The 23,700-nt window shown below is 34.9% G+C and overlaps 1 protein-coding gene across 4 annotated transcripts in view; it reads right to left on the bottom strand.

The window, feature by feature from the left end:
• Positions 1-23,700, bottom strand: part of LNPK (lunapark, ER junction formation factor) — a 100,984-nt gene that overhangs the window by 4,482 nt on the left and 72,802 nt on the right. For 2 of the 4 annotated variants that reach the window (XM_027865922.1, XM_027865923.1), the window contains exons 9-12: positions 18,414-18,629; positions 14,964-15,069; positions 12,015-12,085; positions 11,224-11,394 (exon numbers count right to left, since the gene is read on the bottom strand). In XM_027865922.1, coding sequence (XP_027721723.1) covers positions 11,224-11,394; positions 12,015-12,085; positions 14,964-15,069; positions 18,414-18,629 — 564 coding nt within the window. Of the gene's footprint in view, positions 1-9,568; positions 9,652-11,223; positions 11,395-12,014; positions 12,086-14,963; positions 15,070-18,413; positions 18,630-23,700 lie in introns of all 4 variants that reach the window. The other 2 variants (XM_027865924.1, XM_027865925.1) reach the window with 2 other exon arrangements.

The raw sequence follows: 23,700 nt of genomic DNA, 5'->3' as shown, positions 1-23,700 counted from the left end.
CATCGGCCAAGTTTCAGACACTGGCTAAAGCACCAACCCCTTGAATGGAGGGACCCCACAAGACTGGGACAGCTCTATACCCAATCCCAGCAGGAAGCAGTTTCAGAAGCTGAGACCTTTGTCCCTTACCCCAAAAGATTTTAGGTCCCATCTGTTTAAGGAGGGAATAGAATGATGGGGTGCCTGTGTTTGTACTTGGTTACCCACAGATTGGACAGGGAGTTATTACATCGGGCTTGTCCAACCAAAGTTTTTCTATTTGTCAGGGCAGATGGGAGGTTTCTTAGGAGTAAGACCGTATGAAAGTTTGGACAGAAGTAGGAGTATTGATACCTCCCTGACCAGTACAGGTGCAGAAGAGGGAGGTGTCTGTAGGAAATTAATCCTTTAAATTAGCACATGTCCCTGTCCAGACATGGAATTCTCCCTTTAACACTTCTTGGGTCTCCTGATTTAGTGGGTCCTGGTGGAAACAAGCCCTCTGGTTCCTCCCAATAGCTCTCAGTGGAATTATGCTATTCCCAGTGTGTCTCCCCTGTATGATGCAACTGATAATGAGAATAGCCAAGACTCCCTGTCTCACTTGGTTAAGATAGAAGGGAAAGGAGAAATCAGGCTGATGGTTCTGAAGAGTCAGGATTGGGTGCCAGTCCGAGACCACCTTGATGGTGATTCTCAGGAAGATTTAGTGGAGGAATTGTTCCAACAATGGTGTGAGGAGGCTTCAAATTGTAAGAAATGAGAGGAGGAATTGTGAGAGATGATCTCTCAGAAGTGAAGCCTCCTCAACGTTAGCTTTAGCAATAAGAGAAGAAAAAGACATTGAAGGCATTAGAATAGGCAAAGAAGAAACAAAGCCATCACTCTTTGCAGATAACATGATGTTATACTTAAGAGAATCCCAGAGAATCAAGTAAAAAACTACTTGAAATAATAAACAACTTTAGCAAAGTTGCAGGCTATAAAATAAATCCACAAAATCATCGGCATTTCTATACATTACCAACAAAGCCCAACAGCAAGAGATAGAAAGAAAAATTCCATTTAAACTTACTGTAGACATTATAAAATATTTAGGAGTCTACCTCCCAAAACAAACCCAGGAACTGTATGAACACAATTACAAAACACTTTTCATACAAATAAAATCAGATCTAAATAACTGGAAAAACATCAGTTGCTCATGGGTAGGCCAAGCTAATATAATAAAAATGGCAATTCTACCTAAGCTAATTTACTTATTCAGTGCCATACCAATCAAACTACCAAAAAACTATTTTATAGAGTTAGAAAAAGTAATAACAAGATTCATTTGGAAGAACAAAAGGTCCAGAATATCAAGAGAACTAATGAAAAGAATTGCAGGGGAAAGTGGCCTAGCCATTCCAGATCTTAAATTGTATTATAAAGCAGCAATCATCAAAACTGCTTGGTACTGGCTAAGAAATAGAGTGGTAGATCAATGGAATAGGTTAAATATGCAAGACACAGTAGTCAATGACTATAGTAATCTATTATTTGATAAACCCAAAGACCCCAACTTCTGGGATAAGAACCCACTCTTTGAAAAAAACTGCTGCGAAAACTGGAAAAGAGTATGGCAGAAACTAGGCACAGACCAAAATCTCACACCATATACCAAAATAAAGTCAAAATGGGTTCATGATTTAGATATAAAGGCTGATACTATAAGCAAATGGGGAGAGCAAGGAACAGTTTACCTGTCAGATCTATGGAGAACAGAACAATTCATGACCAAACAGGAGATAGAGAACATTACAAAAAGCAAAATACATAATTTTGATTACATTAAATTGAAAAGTTTTTGCACAAACAAAGCCAATGCAACTAAGATTAGAAGGAAGATAGAAAATTGGGAAAGAATTTTTACAACCAGTCTCTCTGATAAGGGCCTCATTTCTAAAATATAGAGAGAATTAAGTCAAATTTATAAGAATACAAGGCATTCCCCAATTGATAAATGGTCAAAGGATATGAACACATAGTTCTCAGATGAAGAAATTAAAGCCATCTAAAGTCATATGAAAAAATGCTCTAAATCACTATTGATTAGAGAAATGCAAATCAAAACAACTCTGAGGTACCACATCACACCTATCAGATTGGCCAACATAACAAAACAGGAAAATGATAAATGTTGGAGAAGATGTGGGAAAATTGGAACACTAAGGCATTGTTGGTGGAGCTGTGAAATGATCCAACCATTTTGGAGAGCAATTTGGAACTATGCCCAAAGGGCTATAAAAATGTGCACACCCTTTGACCCAGCAATAGCACTTCTAGGGCTATATCCCAAAGAGATCACACAAGCGGGAAAAGGACCTACATGTACAAAAATATTCACAGCAGCTCTTCTTGTGGTGGCAAAGAATTGGAAATTGAGAGGATGCCCATCAATTGGGGAATGGCTGAGCAAGTTGTGGTATATGAATGTGATGGAATACTACTGTGCTATAAGACATGATGAACAGGATGACTTCAGAAAAACCTGGGAAGACTTGTATGGTCTGATGCTGAGTGAAGTGAGCAGAACCAAGAGAACGTTGTACACAATAACAGCCACATTGCATGATCTCTAATATTGATAAACTTAACCCTTCCTGGCAATAATGAGGATCCCAGGACATCTCCAGAGGCCTTGTGATGGAAAATGCTATCCACACCCAAAGAAAGAACTATGGAAGCCGAATTGCTAATTTTTTTTTCTCTTCTGTCGAGTTTTGTTTCCTCTTTCTGATGGTTCCTCCTATTGGTTTTAATTTCTACTTACAACATCACTAATGTGAAAATATGTTTAATATGAATGTAAATGTATAGCCTATATCAGATTATGCACCATCTTGTGGAGGGTGGTGGGGAGGAAGGGGGAGAAAAATTTTAAACTCAAAACATATGGAAGTGATTATTGATAAATCAAAATAAATTAATAAAAAAAAGAAAAAAAAAGAAGTGAAGCCTCCTCAAAGGGTTAATAGTTCTTGTTAATAGTTCTCACAAAGGGCAGCAATTAGGAGATCACTGGTCATTTGGAGAGAGATAAGGTCAGAAGTCAGATAGTAAGAAGAGTGGGAGAAGAGAAATGGGAGGCACCTGTTGTAGATGGCCTTCTCAAGGAATTTATTTGTATTGTTGAAACACACTCCCTTCTGAGCTTGTCAAAACCCCCTCAGACCCTGTTTTTAAGCACGGAGCAGAAAGAATAGAATAGCCCTACCATGCCCCCCCCCAACCTAAACTGCAGGACTTCTCACCTTTTCTTGTCTCCAGCCAAACTTGTGTACTCTGTTGCTGGGGAAGATTTCCCTGAATAGATTGTGCCCCCTGAAGCCCAGCCAATGGGATAAAGGGGAAGGGGTTTGGGAGGAGGAACTCAAGTTAGGGTATAAATAAACCTTGCTTTCTGTAACTAACTTGTACCTATGCGTCTTCCCTGGCCGGGGTCATCAGGGCGACCAGGGGTGGTACCCTTTCTCATGAGAAAGCAATAAACTCCTTTCTGCTTTCAAGGTTAAAAAAAAAATACACACACACACACACACACACACACACATATATCGTGTTCCGAGACCTATGGTCTTTTACTGTAGCCACTGCTAAGTCTTATATATATAATTCTAATTGTGGCTCCACCATATTTGAATTTTTTCTTATTGCTCATAATATTTTTTTTCTTTAACCTGGGAATTTTGGAATATTCCTGTAGGTTTTCCTCCAAGGATCTCTTTCAGGTAGTGATCAGTGGATTTTTTCTATTTCTACTTTCCCTTTTTGTTCTAACACTTCAGGATGATATTCTTTCATTATTTCTTGTATTACATCAAGATTCTTTTATTGATTGTAGCTTTTGGATAGTCTGATTATTTTTGTTTTCTCTTCTTGATCTGTCCTCCAGATCAGTTGTTTTTCTTATAAGATGTTTCACATTCTCTTCTATTTTTTTCATTCTTTATTGTTTTGTTATTTCTTGGTCTCTTACAACTTCTCTGGTTTCCCCTTGCCCAATTCTAATTTTCAAGGAGTTGTTTTCTTAAGATTCTGGATCTGCCTTTCTGACTGACTTTCTTTTCATAATCTTCTTGGTTTTTTTTTTTTGTTTACTTTTTAAAAAAATTTTTCCTCTCTCTTATTTGATTTTTGAAGTCTTTTTTGAGTTCTATGAATTCTTTTTGGGCAGGTGACCATTTGACATTACTCTCTGGTGTAGGAGGGGCTTTTTTTGCTTTGGTATCCTCCTCTGAAGACAAACTCTGGTCTTCCCTATTCCCAAGTAACTGTCTATGGTTGAGTTCTTTCTCCTTTGCCTGCTCTTTTTTATTTTTATTTTTTAATTTTTAGCAGCTTGTCATTATAATCATCTCTAATCCTGGGGTGTGGGGGATGGTACCTCTGGCCTCAGGTCCTTCTTGCTGTTATTTTTGGAGCTTTGTCCTGAGCTCAACCTCTGCACTCCTTTCCCTCTCCAAGTCATAGTTAGGGTCCCTAGGCACACTATGCTGGAAATGCTCTTGCTCCTTGAGAACCCTCCAATGGCTGTGATCTTTAGTTCTCCCTTTTGGCCTGGAATAGAGACTAAGAACTCAGCTCTCCTGTAAGCACCCACACCCAGCACTGTCCCCGCCCCACTGCTTCTGCTCTCCTCAGGTGTGTGCTGGTCTCTTCTCGCCCAGGAGTGCATCTCAGCAGCACAGCTGGGCCTGGCATCCCTTGTCAGCAGAGGCTCCCTTAATCTTCCTCTGCTCAGACACCTGACTCCCCATATTGTTTGGCAGGTGAAAATTCCTGTGACTGGGGTTGAAGCTACCTCCCAACCTAGCTGTCCCTAGGGCTCGCTGCTAGCTGTTTCAACAGAGCTAGCCTGGAGGTGTTTACACTCCACTTGGGCAGAACCTCCATCCTAGGATCTTTCTTCTTTGGATCTTTGCCAGTTGTCCCAGAAGGACCACTGCTCTTCACCGACTCTTGTTTATTTTTGCCACTCTTCATTCACCCTGAGGCACTATCCTGTCTTGTTTGTGGAGGAAATCTGGAGAGCTTGGAATTTTCTGACCTACTCTGTCATCTTCTCAGAATCCTCTGCACAAAAATATTTATAGCAGCTTTTTGCATGGTGGCAAAAAAATAAGGGAATGTCCATCAATTAGAGAATGGCTTAACAAGTCATGGTATACGATTGTGATGGAATACTATTGTGTGCTATAAGAAATGATGAGCAGGATGGTTTTAGAAAAACCTGGGAAGATTTATATGAACTCATGCAAAGTGAAGTGAGCAGAACCAGAAGAACATTATACACAGTAACGGCAATATTGTATGGATGATCAACTATGAAAGACTTAACTACTCTGATCAAGACAATGATCCAATTCCAAAGGACCCATGGCAGAAAATGCTATCCACCTCCAGAGAAATGCCTGATGAACTCTCAATGCAGACTGAAGCACAGTTTTCTTACCTTCTTTATTTTTCTTCTTTTTTTGGCTTTTTTTTTTCCTTTGTGACATGGCTAATATGGAAATATGTTTTGCATGACTTCTCATATATAATTGATATCAAATTGCTTACCTTTTCAAGGAGACGAACAAGAGAGAAGGAGAGAATTTGTAACTCAAAATTTTTTTTAAATGAATGTTGAAAAATTTTTTATGTGTAATTGAGAAATATTTAGTGAAAGAAATAAAAATATATTGAATAAAATTATGTGAATTAATACTACTACTATTACGCCTACTTCTAAGGAGGTCCCTTAATGAAATAGATGTTTGACTTGGAGACAGGAAGACCTAAGTTTGAATCTCAAATACTTACTAGCTCTGTGACTCTAGGCAAGTCTCACTTAATGTCTTCCAATCTCATATTCTCAATGGGTAATATGAGGATAATGATAGCATTGACCTCACAAGATTTTATGTATGTAATGTATGTATACATTAATACGTTTGCAAACCTTAACATACTATATAAATATTAGCTATTACTATTACAACTATTTGAGAGAATATGTTAAAGAGCAAAAGAGTAATAAAGTGACATATAGGATTTTAAAAGTTAAAATGATTAGCAAAGAACCTATTAATGAGCATTCTCCTTTACTATTATATTATAATCTACAGAGCAGTAAAAATCTTTTTGTTTATAAAAAGGAATTTTATCAGATGTCAGAAGACTAGCAACGCTAAAATGCATTTAAATAATTTTTTTCTAAATTCATATTTAACATATTTGAACACAGCTCTCTATCAGGGAGCATTTTAGGGGAGGGCCAAGACCCATGATGTCTTTGGTATAGGGAACTTACAGTAAACAGTAAACTCTCTACTAATGGAGACCCACACCTGTTCAGAAACTTATCTTCTTAAAAGTCACTTGGGAGAAGACAGAATGAGTTGATTTACTTGACCAAAGTCACACAGTCAGTATGTGTCAAAAGCAAACCCAAGTTGACTTAACTGCAAAGCCTGCTTCTCTAGCCATAATGTGGTACTTACATTAAATTGTTCAGTGAAGCCGTGACTTAATATAGCTGGGGATATAAACTGCATTTCAGAATGGTGCCAACATACTGGTATAAAGTAGTATTCTGGACACCAACATTCGTTTTAACTATAATTAAACAAATCTACTCTTTCCTGGACAGCACCATTTTAAGGCTGAGCTATAAAATCCTTACACCTAGCCAAATAAACACTAAGTAATATATTTAGAAAAATCACACTAATCCTTCCCTATTAAAAATATTTGTAAGTCTATTTTGGCATTTGTGATTCTAGAGGAAAAAATATATAATATTAAATGATAAATTAATGATCAATATTAAATGATAAAAATTGAACTAAAATTATCCATTTAAATTGATTCTAAATATATATACATACACACACACAATAATCTTGAGAAAGTAGCCTTTTCTATTGTCACAAACAATCTGCAGTTGTTTGGACAGAAGTAGCAAAGCCCAGATAGAAAAAATTTAAACCATAAAACTATGTTTAGTTTCTGTGATAGTACAATCTCATCTTCTATACAGAATACAGAAATGCAACATTTTATCTTCAAGTTATAATTCATATATTTGAAATTAAAAGAAAAACAATTTTGATGCAAAAAAATTGAAAAATAGTCTAGCAAAACAAAGTTTCTAAGCTTCTACCAATGGAAATTATCCTAGCATATGCTTACATTCTGATTAAACTTTTAAGAAATTTGCATAGGTTCAATATGACTCATGCTAGGGACTTGTATAACCACTAAACTCTAAACCTTTAAAAAATTTTTAACAACAACAACAAGAAGTTGCCAGACACCCACTGCATAGAGAGGCTATAAAACGTCTCCAAAGGAACTTTGCTGAACTAAAATTGACAATTTGTCTTTGAACTCTAAGTTTTAAACAAGGCAGTTTTACTAGATTTTCTTGCCTCGAGGAAAACAGCAAAACTGACTCAAGGAACAAAGGTACAAATTTCATCTCAACTCAATCCTACTGAAAACAATTTAATTTAAGCAATTACGAAGAAATGAGAAAATCGCCACACAAAGTACTGTTTCATCATTTGGAAACTCCTTTTCAAGTCAATTAATAGTGAAATAACTTCCTCATATATTTAAAAGCTAAAAAGAAAACTCTCTTTATACTAATTCAGTTTTACTATATGAAGTTTTAGAAGAGGGAAGCAGAAAGTTATGCTGGGCACTAATTTCAGTTAAAGTGATCTATAATCAACATATAAAACAACACAAGTATGAAACTTTTGTGTAAAATTTTGTGTAAATTGCATGAAATTATTATAAGCAAAGGTAAAAACTTTTCAGAAACAAATATATGCTTATTCTTTCATTTATATTCAAATTCTCCAGTTTCCCAGACTACTACAATAAACATTACAAAAACCCCAAATTTATCCTAGTTCAATATCAAATAAAAAGTTTGGTCTTTTTTAAATCAAGAAATATAACTTTATGAAATACTAAGATAAATTTCATACTTTATAAATTTAACTATACGATTCTTAGACAATACTGAAAAAGACTCAACCATTTTTTGTACGTTATATGATTATATATAATGAAAATAGGCAAACTATACAACTAAGCAAATGCTAATACTGCATTTTGGTAGTTTTGTTTCAATGTTAGCCTGAATTAAAGCATTGATCACGCTTCCGAGAGATATACTAACAATGTAATAACAGTATCTGCTCTGGGCTGAGAATAATGATAACTACATAAAGGGAGAGAAGAAGGGGAGAAGACTATTTTGTATGAGGTACTTAGGAAATTACATTCTCTGGAAATAAGAACTCTAGGCTACTAAGGTGATAAACGATCCTGCTAGAAGATGACTTGGAGAAATTTAAGTAGAAACCATTTAAAAGAGGAGAAATTAAACTTTTTAAGCAACTTAAAGAGGATGTCCTAATATGGAATATAGGTACAAAAATGCTGTCAAATAAAGACAATGCCATCCACATCCCCTGCATTTCTTCACTACTTACTACCACTAATATGATTTGGGTAGTCTAAAAAGATGATTTATTCAGTTTTTTCCACCCAAATACTCTTAAGAATTCATATAACAAAAATGAGAAATCTATCTTCTTCCTGAGTCTTTTTTCTTGGCATAAGTTGTCAAGATTCTAAAGGTTTCTACCAGGATAAGTAGAAAGGGAAAAAAGAGCCCTCTGTCTCCATCCCATATGGTGCATGTCCTAGCATCAGAAACAAAACTCTGAAGACCAAGAACTGCAAAATCCTGAGCCATGACTTTTTCTAGTTTTTACGCACCAACTAGAGAAAAGTTGTAAAATAGCTACTTTTTACTTCCATCCGTAAATTTCTATAGCATCAATCTTTGTAGTATCTAGTGCCTTTAAGTAAGCTAAAAGCAACTTCTAATACAAAGTTTCTTCTCTAGACCTCAAGGGTATTTTTCTCTTATTCAAGACTTAAGAGATAAGATTTATAAAATCGCAGCTATATTAACCAATAGTATAAAAAGCAAACGGTTGAAAGGATGTGATTATTCTTGAAAGTTAATCCTAACCACTTGGTGTGCTCTTGTCAGTGAAAAGAACCGCAGCCTTCATATATTAATCAGTGGCACTCCCAAGGATGTTCTGCAGAAATTCTACCCAGAAGCGATGAATATGTATCAAGGTTGCCAGATATGAGTCTTGGACAAAACGTATGGTCTTCTGTAAAGTCGAAGTAAAAAAGGTGCTTATGGGCAGAGATGGCAGATGTATCCAAGACAAAGTAGGAAATTCTTTCTACTCTATACTATCTTACTGTAGGTTCATAGACTTAGAATTAGAAGGAACCTTAGAAATAGCATCTGAGTCTCTCATTTTACAGATGAAGAAACTGAAGCTCAGAGAGGGTAAGTGACTTCCCCAAAGTCAGACGGCTAGCATCAGAGGCAAGATTTGAATCCAGATTTTCCTAACTCTAAGTCTAATACTCTATCCTCTATACCATGCTGCCTCTTAATCAAAGATTTCTAGCACCATGTAACTGTCTCAAAAGCCTTGCCCCCACCTATTAACATTACCTTAATGGGGCTGAGTTTGAGCCAGTTAGACTTCGTTCCAGAGATTTCAGACAGACAATAAGACTTCTGGGGCACTGCTGCTCCTATATTAGATAAGAAGGAAAAGTATGGCTGGGTGTTGTTTGCTAACTAATTGCCTCCACCTTAGCAGAAGACATAAAAGCATAGGACATGCTATCAAGTTTTTGTTGCAACTATACTTGCTTCCAAGTTTCTAATTTTAGATTTTGTTTAAATTAACTTAGTGATTGGACTTTTGTTTTCTCTCTCTCCATCTTTTGTATGAAGATTCTTTTCTGTTCAGTAAGTTTCCAAGAAACTGGTTTTGCAAGGCACACATTTAAACATGACAGACAACATGTAGCTTAGAGCATGACTCAAGCAAAAGAAAAACAATCTGATCTTCCTTAATGTTGATGTTGCAGATTCGCAGAAGAGAAAATTATTATTTGTCTTATGATGTGTATGTATATATATATACACATATATATGCACACACCCCCATATACCACTGTCATTGTTGTTTGCATTTAAATCATTTTGAGTTGTTAATAAGTCAAAAGGCAAGCCCACACTATATAATTTCTGTTAACTATTTGAAGGACAGAAAGATGTAACTAAATCCTTCCACCAAGCAATTCATAACCTGATTGTTTTTCTTAATAAACAAAATTTTAAAAAATAATCAAGCACTAGAATTCTAGAAAATACAAAATTATTCATTTAAAAAAGAGAAATCTTGAGGAATTAAAAGAATACGTCCTAATACTACAAAAGACTCACAGGAAGCTAACATCCAATATCCAGTACTGTTCTACCAGGATTCACACAGAAACATCAAAGACTATGAATTTATTTTTAAAATTCTAAAATTACAGAGCAGTTTTACAACTCACAAGCTTAGCAAAAGTGACATTCTTGACTTAAACATAAATAATAAGAAACATATGTTAGATCTTAAGTGAAATTTTCAGTTTCATCGTTTCCAAATTTTTAAGAAACTGTCACGCCTCAAAATTTCCTAAAGCAGAGGTGCCCAGATAGACTCTAAAACCTGAAGTAGCCTGGAAAACCCTGTTCCTCCAAAATGGAGGCCGATTTCACATCAAAGGTATGTACCTCACCAAACAGCAATGTGAATCCTCAGAGCCTCTGGAAATTCAATTCACTTCATAGCAGCATCAAACAAGTTTTCTTCATCCAGAGTCTAAAGCAGTCACACTATGCAGTTCCAAAGTTTCTCTGCTTTCTGATTTTTTTTCTAGCACATTTCACAGTACAGTCTCAAAGATTTTAATGAAAATTAGCCATCTATTCTGTAAGCATTTTCTATCATTCTTGCATTCTGCCCAAGCCAGTTGTTTGGATTCTTAAAGAAAAAGCTCCAAGAAAACATTTCATCCTAAAAAATCTACTAAAATATGTCACTATACAAACAGTGCTTAACGAGCTGCTTACCATAAACTTCATTAAAAGAAAAAAGCATACCAGTGAGAAAAAAGGTAGTCTATGGCTCTATAAGAGTACCTAACAACTGCACGAAAAATATAACAAATTGCCCCATTCTTAAATTTTAAAAGAAAATAAACAGTGGTATGCCTATAAAGGGGCATTAAAAAATGTACTTTCATTAGGAGACTAGAACATGTTCATACCTTCAGTAAATTGATTCTCTTGTGAAATTGTACTTCCTAGTTGCTGAGGACCAATAGAACTCTGTCCTTCCAAAAGCTGTCTCTTCTCAAAACTGAACTCTGGAAGTCTTGGAGCCTGAGGTCTAGTTTTTCTTGCAGGATTCAGGAAGAAACAATATGCACATCGAAATGCTACAAAGAATTGGAAATTTTACCTTCTTGGGTTTGTGGTTTAAGAAACGCATAATTCATAAGAATGAGTTTGCAAAAACTTCAAAACCTGAAGTTCTAAACTTCAAAATTACTTATTCCTTCTAAGATTAATAAGTAAGATTTTGATACTAAGATAAAGATTTTAATCAAAGCATTTTAACCTAAGCAAGACATTAAATTACAATACCGAATATGAAATAAAGACATAAAACAACATTTGTAATAGTGTAATCAGTACCATCCAGCAAATAAATCTAGAACTGTGACCATAGAAAGCAGATAATATTAATGGCTTGAATGACTGGTTATTTTGTGTATATTCTGAGGAAGGAGTTAACTCACTCCTCCAAAATAAGTCATACTCAAGAGATGATTATTCAACAGCAGTACATATCACTAAACTGTCTTCTCTGCCTTTTCTCTGATGTCCAAATCTTTGGTATCTCAGCTTCTTCAATAAGGAAATAGAAAGGTCAACTTGCCTAGTACATACATTCACAGATAAAATAAGCCACCATAATGAGGTAGTATCATATTAAGTTTTCATAGAGCTAAAAGTAAAAAGCAATTAATTCTTAACTACCCAAAGCAGTTCTTACCAATGTATTCAAACTCTTCCTTCAAAGCCATGCCATTATGAGAAAAACACTGCTGACATATAAGAGCATACCTAAACCAATAAGAAAAAAAAGTTTATTAATTATAAATTTACACAAATATAAACTATTCAGAGTTAACTATTTCCTAGCATCTTAACAAATATCTACTTTAATGTGTTAAATGTCTAATAACGAGAAATCAGATATAATCTCCATAAACATTCCACAAGATAAAACTTCACTCGTTTTAAGACATTTGATAGCAAACAAGAAAAATTTAGCAACCAGATAACTTACAACAGCAACAACTAACAATGACATAGCCCTTCAAAGTTTGTAAAGTACGTTTTCAAACAGATAGATTACTTCATTGAAGGCTCACAACAACCCTATAAGGTAAGTGCCACAAGTATTATTGGCCCCATTTTGCAGATTAGTTCAATGACCATATGGAAGGCATGTAACCCCTCTGAACTTCAGAAAGGTTACATGCCTTCCATATGGTCACTGAGCTAATAATTCTCAGACACAAGATGTGAACTCAGTTATGTTCTGACTTCAAGTCCAGTACCATGTCCACTATGCTAAATAGTCTCTTTTCTTGATCTTTATTTGAAATTTCAAAGTTAGCACACAGAGAACATATTTCATAAAGTTTAAAAACTAGCTGAAGGCTACAAAGAGGTGAAAATAAGGGAAAATTCAGTCACCTGGGGGTGGAGGGAATGCATTTGTCAACAGAATATATAAATTAAGTTATAGGAACCTTGAAAAGTCCTCTCTTTGGTCCATAAAGAATGGGAAAGGACCCCAGAGACTAGATAGCCCAACACATATACATGAAACCTAGAATACAGATAAGAGAATTTGCAGATTCACAAAATCAAAAGTAAAGGGGTGACCAATTAATCCAACTGCCAAACTCAAAGAAACAAGAGGCCCAAACATATTAAATAATTTGCCTGAGGACAGAGAATAAATGTACAATCCAGAACTTGAACCCAGGTCTTCTGACTCCCCATTCTCCCCAGCCCCCAATTATACCATGCTGGCTCTTTCCACAAAATGACACTACCTTAATTATTCCAAACAAATCAACAACTCATTTTAAAGAACTTCAAGTACAGAGAAAGTCACCTCTGACAGTTATTTCCTTTCAAGTTCATTTAAATTTATTCATTACTATTGTAATTACTGATGTTCCATCCTCAACGTGCCAGGAACATCCACTCCAGCCATCACTGTACAAACTCTTATTATGTTTGTAGACCATTAGCTTAGATGTTCAGATACTTCACAGGTCATTTCTGGAAGTCAATGTGATGGAGTGGGGATAGTTCTCAGCTTGGAATCAGAAGACTTGGGTCTGAATCCCCCTTCTGACTCTTCCCATCTGTGTGATCTTGGCCAAATCCCTGAAAGCCCCTGAGCCTTGGTATCCTCCTCTGTAAAGTCACTGTGGCACTGTATCTGCTTCACTAGGCTGTTTCAGGGAGAGTCCTTTGAAAAGCTCAAAGCACTACCCAAGTATAAGGTTATTTGGGTAGTCACACCTTAGCTCTTTCTCCTCTAAGATAATAACTTTAAGCTTTTTTATGCTTCTTATTTCTAGATCTTAATTCAGTACTTTAGTAAGAATTTTTTAAGAACCTTCTCAAAGTTTTCCATGTCTCTGAAGCAGCTGGAGCTCAAAATGACAAAAAGTAATTGAATAAAAATTTAATTAATGACAATTATTGCCAGTCTTTACTTATTTCTATTTACGCACTGTACATGGAGAAGCAGCATGGTATCAGACAAAGAGAAATTAACTAGGTTTTATTCTCAGTTCTGCTACTAACTTACTATGTGCCCTCAGATATCTCTTTTACCTCTATAGGCCTCAGATTCTTCACCTATGTAAAGATGGGCTTGCATGAGATGACCTGGGGAGCAGGGGTGGGGGAGTTGGAGGGGAGAGGGAGTGGTTCTTTCCTGGACTAGTCTCCTATCACGTGTGCTTCGTGTGGCATGCTGGTCAACCTTGTCATATGAACACAACTGCTCCATCTTGTATTCACATGACAGGCTACATGGTGGGGGCCGAGTTACTTCACTGTTCTAAGCCTCAGTTTCCTTATCTATAAAAGGGAAGTAAAACTCATATGACCCACCTCTTAGGTTTGCTGGGTAAAGAACCAGTTTGTAAACCACATAGCACTATATAAATATGAGATAAGAGTACCCTTAAGGATAATAATTTCTTTTTCCTCCCAGAACATGGTACCATGGACATGACCTACCCAATCTCACAATAGCAGCCAGCATTTTTAGAGAGCTTTACATTTGCACACTGCTTTCCATGCATTATTTCACCTGAGCTTCACTACAACACTTGGAAATAGGTCCTACTCCTATCCCTATTTTACAGAGAAGGAGACAGATGTTAAACGTTTAAGTGACTTACCCAAAGTCACAAAGCTATTCAATGTCTGAGAAAGGATTCATGCACTCTGATAACTCTGATTTATCAAATATATTTGATTTAAATTCTGATTCTATAATTCAAATATTAGGGCCACCTAAATGATTAAAACATATACTTCATTGTCCAAAAATATCAATAGCTCAGGACTGGCTCTTGTGAAGCACCATTTGTGTATGTCCTAAAAGACTGCCATGGTGTTTTGCTAGATTTAAATGTTTTAATAAAAGATTATTCCGTTTCTCTAACTTACCATAAAATCAAAGTGAAAGCAATCAATATAATCTTCAATTACAGTTGATTTTTCACAAAACTGATTTAAAATGTTTTGCTATTCAAATTCAAAGGGAAAAGCAATTGCCCAGGCTTGTAAAATACAGTACAGTAAATAGGAGTGACAGAATTCTAGAATTGGCATCCAGTAAAAACAAGGCTGACCATGATCTTTAAAACCCTTATTCATTTGTAGTCCTAGTAAATATTACCTGTTCTGTGGACCATCACCAACTAGATACTCAACAATTCTATCCAGAGCACCTCTTTCTCGAGGGAGAATGGGTCTTGCTAAAGGTGGACCAGGAGGATGAAGACCTACCAAAGAATTAAGTGAAATTATCAAACCAAGTACAGCAGCTAAGTTATAATGCTTGTTTGAACTGTTAAGATTTTTCATACCCTCTAATAAGTCAATTTTTTAAAAGTTTCCCTTAATTTAAATTTGTAATTAAGTAAAAGGAGAGTTTAAAATGCCACTGATATTCATTTAAAAGTCAGCTGCAGAGGGTAAACTATGAAGGTGCAAAGTGACCTGGACTATCTGTTAAAATCACACTAGTGTGCAGTTTTACTTAACTGTTTTGGGGCAAATGTTTTGTGGGAGAGTTATTTGGGTATCTTGGGAAACCCTATGTAAAACAAAAACATACCAATAAAAATTAAAGGGTAATTCTCATTTTTCTAAATTGTTTTTTATGAACATTTTTAAAAATGTAAAGATGAAACTCTGTTCTTAAAAATCCTACCATAATGATTATCATTAAAACTACTACAAAAGCAAAATTTCCTACAAATAAAACATATATCCAATACCATCACCAAAAATGAATAATGATGAATGACATTACCCTAGGTCCCACATAAACTAGTCAGACACAGTCCTTGTCCTTTAAGAACTCACCAGTTAAAACAAAACCATGCTAAATTAAAAAAAAAAAAAAAAGTACTGATAGAGGAAGTTCCAAAGAGCTACATATTGCTAATTACCAAATAAATGCTGTATGCTAATGCTTTATAAAAGTATTTTAAAATTAATATGTTCTTATAATAGAGAATGAAAATTAAAATAAATATAAATCCACAACTAGGAAGGGGAAAGAAACAGTCTCCAGTATCAGGTTCTCAGAAAAACTCATGAAAATAGGTTTTCAAGAGTGAGGGATTAAAGGTAGTAAAAAGATAGAAGGTGAATGATCATCTGTTAAAGGTAAGGTTTCCCACTGTGAGTCAGACAGAATGAAAAGGCACCTAAAGTCAAAAGTACTTTATATGAAGTTTAGATACTGGAACAATTGTAACTTCATAAACCAAGTGATTACCAAAAAAGTATATTCTTTTACTAAAGTTAGTAAACTCCTTCAATCATTATTATTAAATCTAAAAGCAAAATACTCCTCATCTAAGAGAAGATTATTGAAACTATTGGTGAGAGACTTGAGTTGAACAGGATACATACCAAACAAGCTGTTGAGGAAAAAACTCAAGATTACTGAAATACTTTCAAGCGTGTTACTTTTACGTGCAAATTGTTAAAGATCTCACAAAGAAATCAAGACACCCTTCAATAACTTGCATACTAATAACTCTCAAACCAGGCATCTTCATACTCATGCTGTTATGAACAACAGTGATTAATATAAACATCAAAAGTAATCATTGTAGGAAGACTGGTCATTTTTGCAAAGCTTGGCAAACTCTCAACTACCTGCTGGTTATTAATTTTCAAACATATGGGAGCTCTGTGGTAATACATGTTAAATTAATTCTCTTCTACCAAACACATTTAATGAAAAAAATGAATTATTAATCTTTTCTACTTTATTAGAAATCATTAAGTCAAATCCTTAAAAATTCATATTTTTTAAAGCAATGCACAAATTTAGAAGCAAACATAGACTCTTTTGCAAAAACAACTTTTGACAACTTTGATGGTGATGTATTTATATACACATGAAACTTAAGCCATCATTCCTAAAACCATATCTTCATTATCATATAAACTTTTAAAATTAGCCTCTTATTCATGTACCTGAATCCATGATCTAATTGTTTTATCACAACTACTTCAAAGGTTAGAAACAAAAATCTGATATTATTTTGGCAAAAAAAACCTACATGTAAGTGTGTCTGAAGAGAGTTCATGCTGAATTAGAAGTTCTCCCACAAAACAATTTGAATACTAAATTTTACATTATGATAGTTTGAAGCAATTAATTTGATATATCAAAAATAATTTTTCACTGGACTTCAGGTTTAAAATATACTCTTCATGATGAGCTCCCTATATGCCAGGTATAAACATATTTTAGAGAATTATCTTTAAAAATACAGTTCATACAATAGACCTCAAGACTTCTAGTTGGGTGACTTTGTAATCCTCTTTTCAAACTTATCCCATAACCAGTATTTTTCCAGTTTTCCAAAATATGAATCTACTTTTTCGAGATAAAAAAGAAAACATTATTGCCACAAAAGCCATAGGTCAAGACACTCATCACGTATTATTCACCATAAGTATGCTGACTATTTAGTCAGAACTATTAGTTGGCTTCGGGGACACTGAGAAAGCAACTAAATTAGTTGTAAATGGCTTTGGAGAACTTTGATTAACCAAACACAAATTTAGTCAGAATAAACAATCCTAAAATGAAACTGTGACTGTTGTCAAATTCTATAATCTAACATTAAAATCTAATGTAAACCAATGGATTCCCACATTCAACTCACTATCCAATAGCATATTTCAAATACAACATACTTTGGAGTTTGGAGTCTCTAAGAGAATTATCACCTAAATACCATCAAATTTAATAAAGAACATACAAATGAATTCAATAATTGTAAAAATATCATTAATTGATAGAAGCTATTACTAAAAATTTGGAAAAACTTAAGTCTCCACTGGGCAGGTAGGTGGCACAGTAGATAGTAGTCAAGAGGACCCAAGTTCAAATCTAGCTTCAGACACACGTACAAGCTGTGTGACCCTGGGCAAGTCACTTAATCCTGTTTGCCTCAGTTTCCTCCTCTGTAAAATGAGCTGGAGAAGGAAATGGCAGACAACTCCATTAACTTTGCCAAGAAAACCCTGATGGGGTCACCAACTGACAAAAAAAATTTTTTTTCAATATCCTGAAAAATAACTTCCAATATTACAAAAAATAAAATCAGGTAATGGTTGAAGACAGAGTACTATGCACAATGTATGAGTATCCTTCCTGAAATTAAATCTTAGGTAAATTGTCAAAATTCATGTTAAAAAAATATATTCAGGGTATAGGCAAAAAAAAAAAACAACCACCTGAATTTATTCTGAAAGTGCTGCTTCCACGTCTGATTTATATAAATCTGGAGCTTTCCTAAACTTGGAACATAAAAAGGTACATGATACTGTTGACTACAGAATACTGCAAAGTTTTATTGCCATTTAAACAAAGAAGCCATAACAGTTAAATGAGCTCAGGCAATAGGTTTCAGTATCACAAGGTGCCAGCTGTAAAGAGTTATGGCTAATTGAATATGGAACTCCCGCTTAATCAGATAACTGCTCTGCTATTTCCAAATGAAATGCCATTTCCATACTGTCTGAAAATGGCCTGTTTTATTGGTAACCAGAGAAAACAACATAAACTGTAAATAACATTAAGTGCTCTGTTTACCCATTCCAGGCACTGAAGTAGCAGGGGATCCAAGACGCCTTGGTAACACATTTGACTGCAAGGCTGGAGCACCGGCTCTTTCTGGTGGTCCACCAGGAGCTGAAGTATCCTTCTGTGGACCGGGAGATCCTGGAACTTGTAGAGGTGATCCTTGGTTCGGACTTGCTGGTGTTGATGGAGAAAGGTTTCTTTGAGCTGTAGTCCGCTGACGGATTTCTGACAGGAACAGGTATATGCTCAATTTAATGACCAATACCCTATTACAAGACACTAATTAACCAATATCACAAACTCTTACCAATCAGTGATTTAAATTATACAGTATAAGTATTTAGACATTATGAGGTCAGACAGAAAGCAACAGGAATCCATGCAAAACTGCAGAAAAATTATCAAAAGGCAAGGAAGATATCCTCATTTTAATGCTGGAATACAATTACTCATTATTTTCTCGCCACACTTATAAAACGATCACATATTGATAGCTGACTCTTTTTTTAAAATAAAAATAAGAAAACGATTAGATCAATTACATATCATGTTATTCAAGTCATAAGCTTACTATTAAAAAAATCCCTTATGGGAGCACCTGGCATATAGTGGGCATTAAATAAAAGCTTCTTGATTGATGTGTAAGTCTTACTAATTTGTGATAATGGTGGGGGAAAAGTTAGCTTGAATTAGTAAAAAAAAGAAAAGCAAACCCAAATTTTAGGGTTATTTTTTCTAAGAAAATTTCATTTTAAAGTGGGTTAAAAAAGATACACTCAATATCCTCCCTGCTTCCCTACTTACTCCACCCCCATTTTTTAGGAATGACAACAATCTATAATTAGCATATTGCTTAAATGCAATAGAAAAGAGCCAAGCATCTTTAAGGGTATTTAACTTAAAGCCAAAAGCTGTCTGTTATTTTTCAATAAGCTTTACACTATTAATTTGCTTACTCAAGATTCTCAGCACTTAGTACAATGCCTGGCAAGCAGTAAGTGCTTAATAAATGTTTACTGACTGACTAAAAAAGTACATTTAATGAGCTTAACAAAAATTATTCTTTTCTATTCATTATAGCATTTAGAAAATACCATATTACATAAGTCTGTTCTTTCCTCTCCTATTTTCTATTTGTACTCATCTTATTCTGTTAATGGTCTGCTCTCCAGTCAAGTATCCCTTGAATTTGTCTAATCTCACATACATGTCAAATCATCATAAATTTAAAATGAGTACAATTCAAATTACTGTAATTTTATTTAAATGGTCAAAATCAGTAGAAACATACTACTTCTTATATATAGAACTATCACCTTGAAATATGAATAGTTATGCCAAAAGAAATACTAAGATAAAAAGACAATATTTTTTAGACCTCTCATTACAGAGAAAAAAGTAACATTTTCTTGGTGCCTTCTTTACTTTCCAATTACAACAATAAATTACAGCTCTAGTCATAGCTCAACATAACAATAAAAAAAAAACTTAACTTGTTTGAAGAACTTCCAATTAAGGTACCTATTTATTGGGGAAGGCTGGGGGGAAGAGAAGATAGGGGTCTTAACCCACTAGAAATTTCCAGTTAGAAAGTTAAAATACAAAAGCTGAAATGACAAGAACATTTTGGATGATCAGATAAAATTTAAGGATTAAATAGAGACTGAGGAGAGGAGAATGACAATGAAAAACCCTACTTTCATAGTCTATTTGAACAAGTGAAATGAACCATTTTTACTCTTTGAAACTTCCCATGCTTATCTGAAGTAAAGAATTTCAGAATCCACCTGGATTAATTATCTTGAACATGTCCTGCAAACAGCTAGTCATTTAATGTTTCCTATCCACAAGGAAATCATTGTTACTCAGTTAGGAAGCACATTAAATGTTCTGGAAACTAAGGCTTCTTAGAAAGGCTTCCAAAATCAATACGGACACACAAGGATTTGGAAATTTAAACTGTTACTAAAAGAATGCATCAAAAACTCCAAATCTATTTTTGCCCCAATTTTTTGCCAAAGTATAGTTCAGAGACTTGTATTTTTACCTCAGATAATTGAGAACACTTCTCAAACTGTGATAAGAAACTTTAAGTAGACTGTTATCTTTTCATCTCTTCAGCAAAGACTATTCAGATGTCTTCCTTTAAATGTATATCACAGTACCTGAGACTAACCACATCACTCTTAACATCACTCACACTTCACTAAAAGGTGAAGACTATAACTGTTAGCCTTTACTGAACAAAAGACATGATGTCTGGCATTCTATAAAACAGTGAAGTCACATACTTTGTCTGATGATTCTAAAATCTGAACTGGACAAATACACAAAAGAAAAAGTAATGGGGGGGAAGGTAGCTACAGTTTGAGTACATCGTTTGAGTATTTCCAAATGAAGGGCTGGTAGAAGTGAAAAATAACAATAGCTACAATATTTTCAAGTATACCACAATGTATATTGGTATTACCCAAACTCCCAGTATTTTCAACTTAATAATTTCTGAATGTGAAATCTTTTGTATCTGACCCATCATTTTTTTCATTATAGCTTGAGAAATTATACATTATGTAATCTTAAAAAAACCTAGTACTCAACAAAAGTCATATTTCAATCTGTATTTAAAATATTTTCACAAAAATTAATGCTCTTTACTTTCAGGGTAGAGAAATATGACAAATGTTTTACCATAGAGTCCATTCTAGGCTGAGAACTAATTTAATAGTTCCATTAATTATCTGGAGATATAACAAAAATATGCTAATTAGATTGAAAAGGAGTCTGATTTGGGTTGGTTTTGAATTTAAATTGAAGTAGTCTGACTCAAACATGAGTCAAATAGAGAAAACTGCACTCAGGGGAAAAGAAAAATAAAGTGGCAATGAATGTTTTATGCTAAATGTCTGGGGAGATCTAGAAATAATATGCTAAGAAAGTTTATGGGGTTTTTTTTTAAATAAGCCTAATACAGATATGAATACTGATTTTTAAGCAACATGTTTCTGAAAAGTTGTGAATTTTTACAACTTTGTACATACACAAGTGTTGGACAAGCTTCCTATTATATTAGAGAAATCCTACAGCAATCCTTCTGTAATTTAACAAACCAGGTTTTATAAGTACGGGTTTTTCATATCTTGTTTCTATTTTTCTTTTTTAAATCAAGGTACATTAAAAAAAAAAAAAACAGGAGGATTATCAGGTAATCCCCAGTAAACCATTTACTGCTATTCAAGCACTTTACTGAACACTGTTCTCAGCTCGGGCTTCACATGAAAGGGTTATAGTAACTGGAATTATTTTGTTCAAAGAAAAGAAGGCTGGAAAATGGTTTTAAAATGTTCAGATAGTTTAAAAGCTATTTGTGAAAGTAGGAAATCCTCAGCCCAATGCTAGATAAAAGTTGGCACTCTCCTTAACCACATGTGCCATTCCCTCCTCCTCATGCCTAGTGCCATTTCTCTGGGCAAAGGGATCCACAACCCAAGGGAAAAGCAATTTACCAGAGAAATATTCACCTTCTGGACCTTCAAAGCCCACTCCTTACTCTCTAACTCTATTTCTCATTCTTTTATCTTTACATTTTATTTTATTTTGCTATTTGTTGTATTAATTGGTAATGTTTTATGTTTCTTACCTTTAATTTGAAAAGCAGGTGAGTTGAACATTTTATACTTTTAAGACAAAAAAAACTAAATTAAGTTGCTTTTCACTTGCATGTAGCCTTCAATTGATTTTTTTCTCTGTGGGTCAGTGGCCCTCAATAGAAAAGGTTCCCCACCCCTACATAGAGGGTTGTGAAACAATATTCTACATCTCACTGAAGATAATGTGAGAAGATGAGTTTGAGTTGAAGCAAAAGATATTTAGGATAAATATAGGAAAAGCTGACAATGACTGACACACCAAAATGTCACACCCCTGAGGGTGTTTAATGATCTTCCCATTTTTTACAGTAGTATTTGGCACTAAAAAGAAAAACATGACCTCCAGTCTAGTACAAATGCCAAATGCTGGCATGCAAGCTGTGACTTTAAAGAGGTACCATGGCATCTTGAATCCCCAGGGCAAGATTGGGGTAGGACCTATATCTATCCTACAGAATGGATCCAAGGCCAGACTGATACCTGGTCCCAAGGATTACCACGCATTTGACGGAGGGCTCTGTTTAGAAATTTCTCAAAATCTCTCAGACCTGAGGATTGTCACCTTCAGACCTCTAGGATTAGTACAAAAAGCTCCTTGGATAGTTGTAAGCAATAAGCAGGAAATCTAGATTGAAAGTGTTCAAAAAAAAAAAAATACTGCCTGTGGGCACTCCTGAATGCTGTGAAACCAGAATAAAATTTAACTGGGAAAAATATTTAACAAAATAAAATAAAAATGTAACAGAACACAAATAATGTTAATATATGGTTTACACGGTTTGGCAGCCCCATTTCTACTTGAGTTTGACAACACTGCTCCACATGCATAAAGGTTTAAGGAGATGGCTTAACAGTATTTGCCCCTTTTTACTACAAAATTCTCTAAATATGATTAACCAAGTAGGAGATCTCACCACTCAGTGAGGTGGCACATGGAAGCCACTTTTTTTTGTCACTGATCTTTACCAAAATGGTTCTAATACAACCCTGCTTTAAAGTATAAAAATGAACTAGATATTTCAAGGATTTTTTAGGACCCAAATTCTATAGCCAATCTCCTAACAAACGATATTCCAAAACAAGACATAGCAAGATTTCCATTAACCAGAAGGCTAGAGTAAAAGACACTGTAACTGACTTTATCAACTGCAACCCTCAAATCCTCTTGCTTTCAACCCATGTTGAAAAGCTGTATCTACTAAAACCATACAAGGGCAGTTTCTAACTTTTAATACATAATCATAGAATCTTAAGAACTGGAAGTGACCTGTGTGGTAGAAAGAGTGCAAGACCTCTGACATGATGGATGTCATTTCCATGTCACTACAATCATGGATCTGTCACTTAACCTTAACCTCAGTTTCCTCATCTGTAAAATCAGGATGATAATACCTACGATACTCATGTCACAGAGTTGTTGTGGGGAACAACTGTCATCAAATCCAAACCATAACTAAGGTTCTACAGTTTATCCTTAAAGATTTCCTGTGAAGGCAAAACCATTGCCTCCTAAAATAGCTTATTCCATTGTTGAACAATTCTAATAATTGGGAAGTTTTTCCTTTCATCAAACCTAAATCTTCCTCCTTACATCTTCAACCCACTGCTCTTATCTCTGCCCTCTGAAGACAAGAAGATCAAGCCTAATC

Source organism: Vombatus ursinus, unplaced genomic scaffold (assembly GCF_900497805.2).
Source record: "Vombatus ursinus unplaced genomic scaffold, bare-nosed wombat genome assembly UNPS02014779.1, whole genome shotgun sequence".
Taxonomy (NCBI): Eukaryota; Metazoa; Chordata; class Mammalia; order Diprotodontia; family Vombatidae; genus Vombatus; species Vombatus ursinus.
Note: the sequence above shows the minus strand (reverse complement) of the source record. Positions and strands in the feature narration are given on the sequence as shown.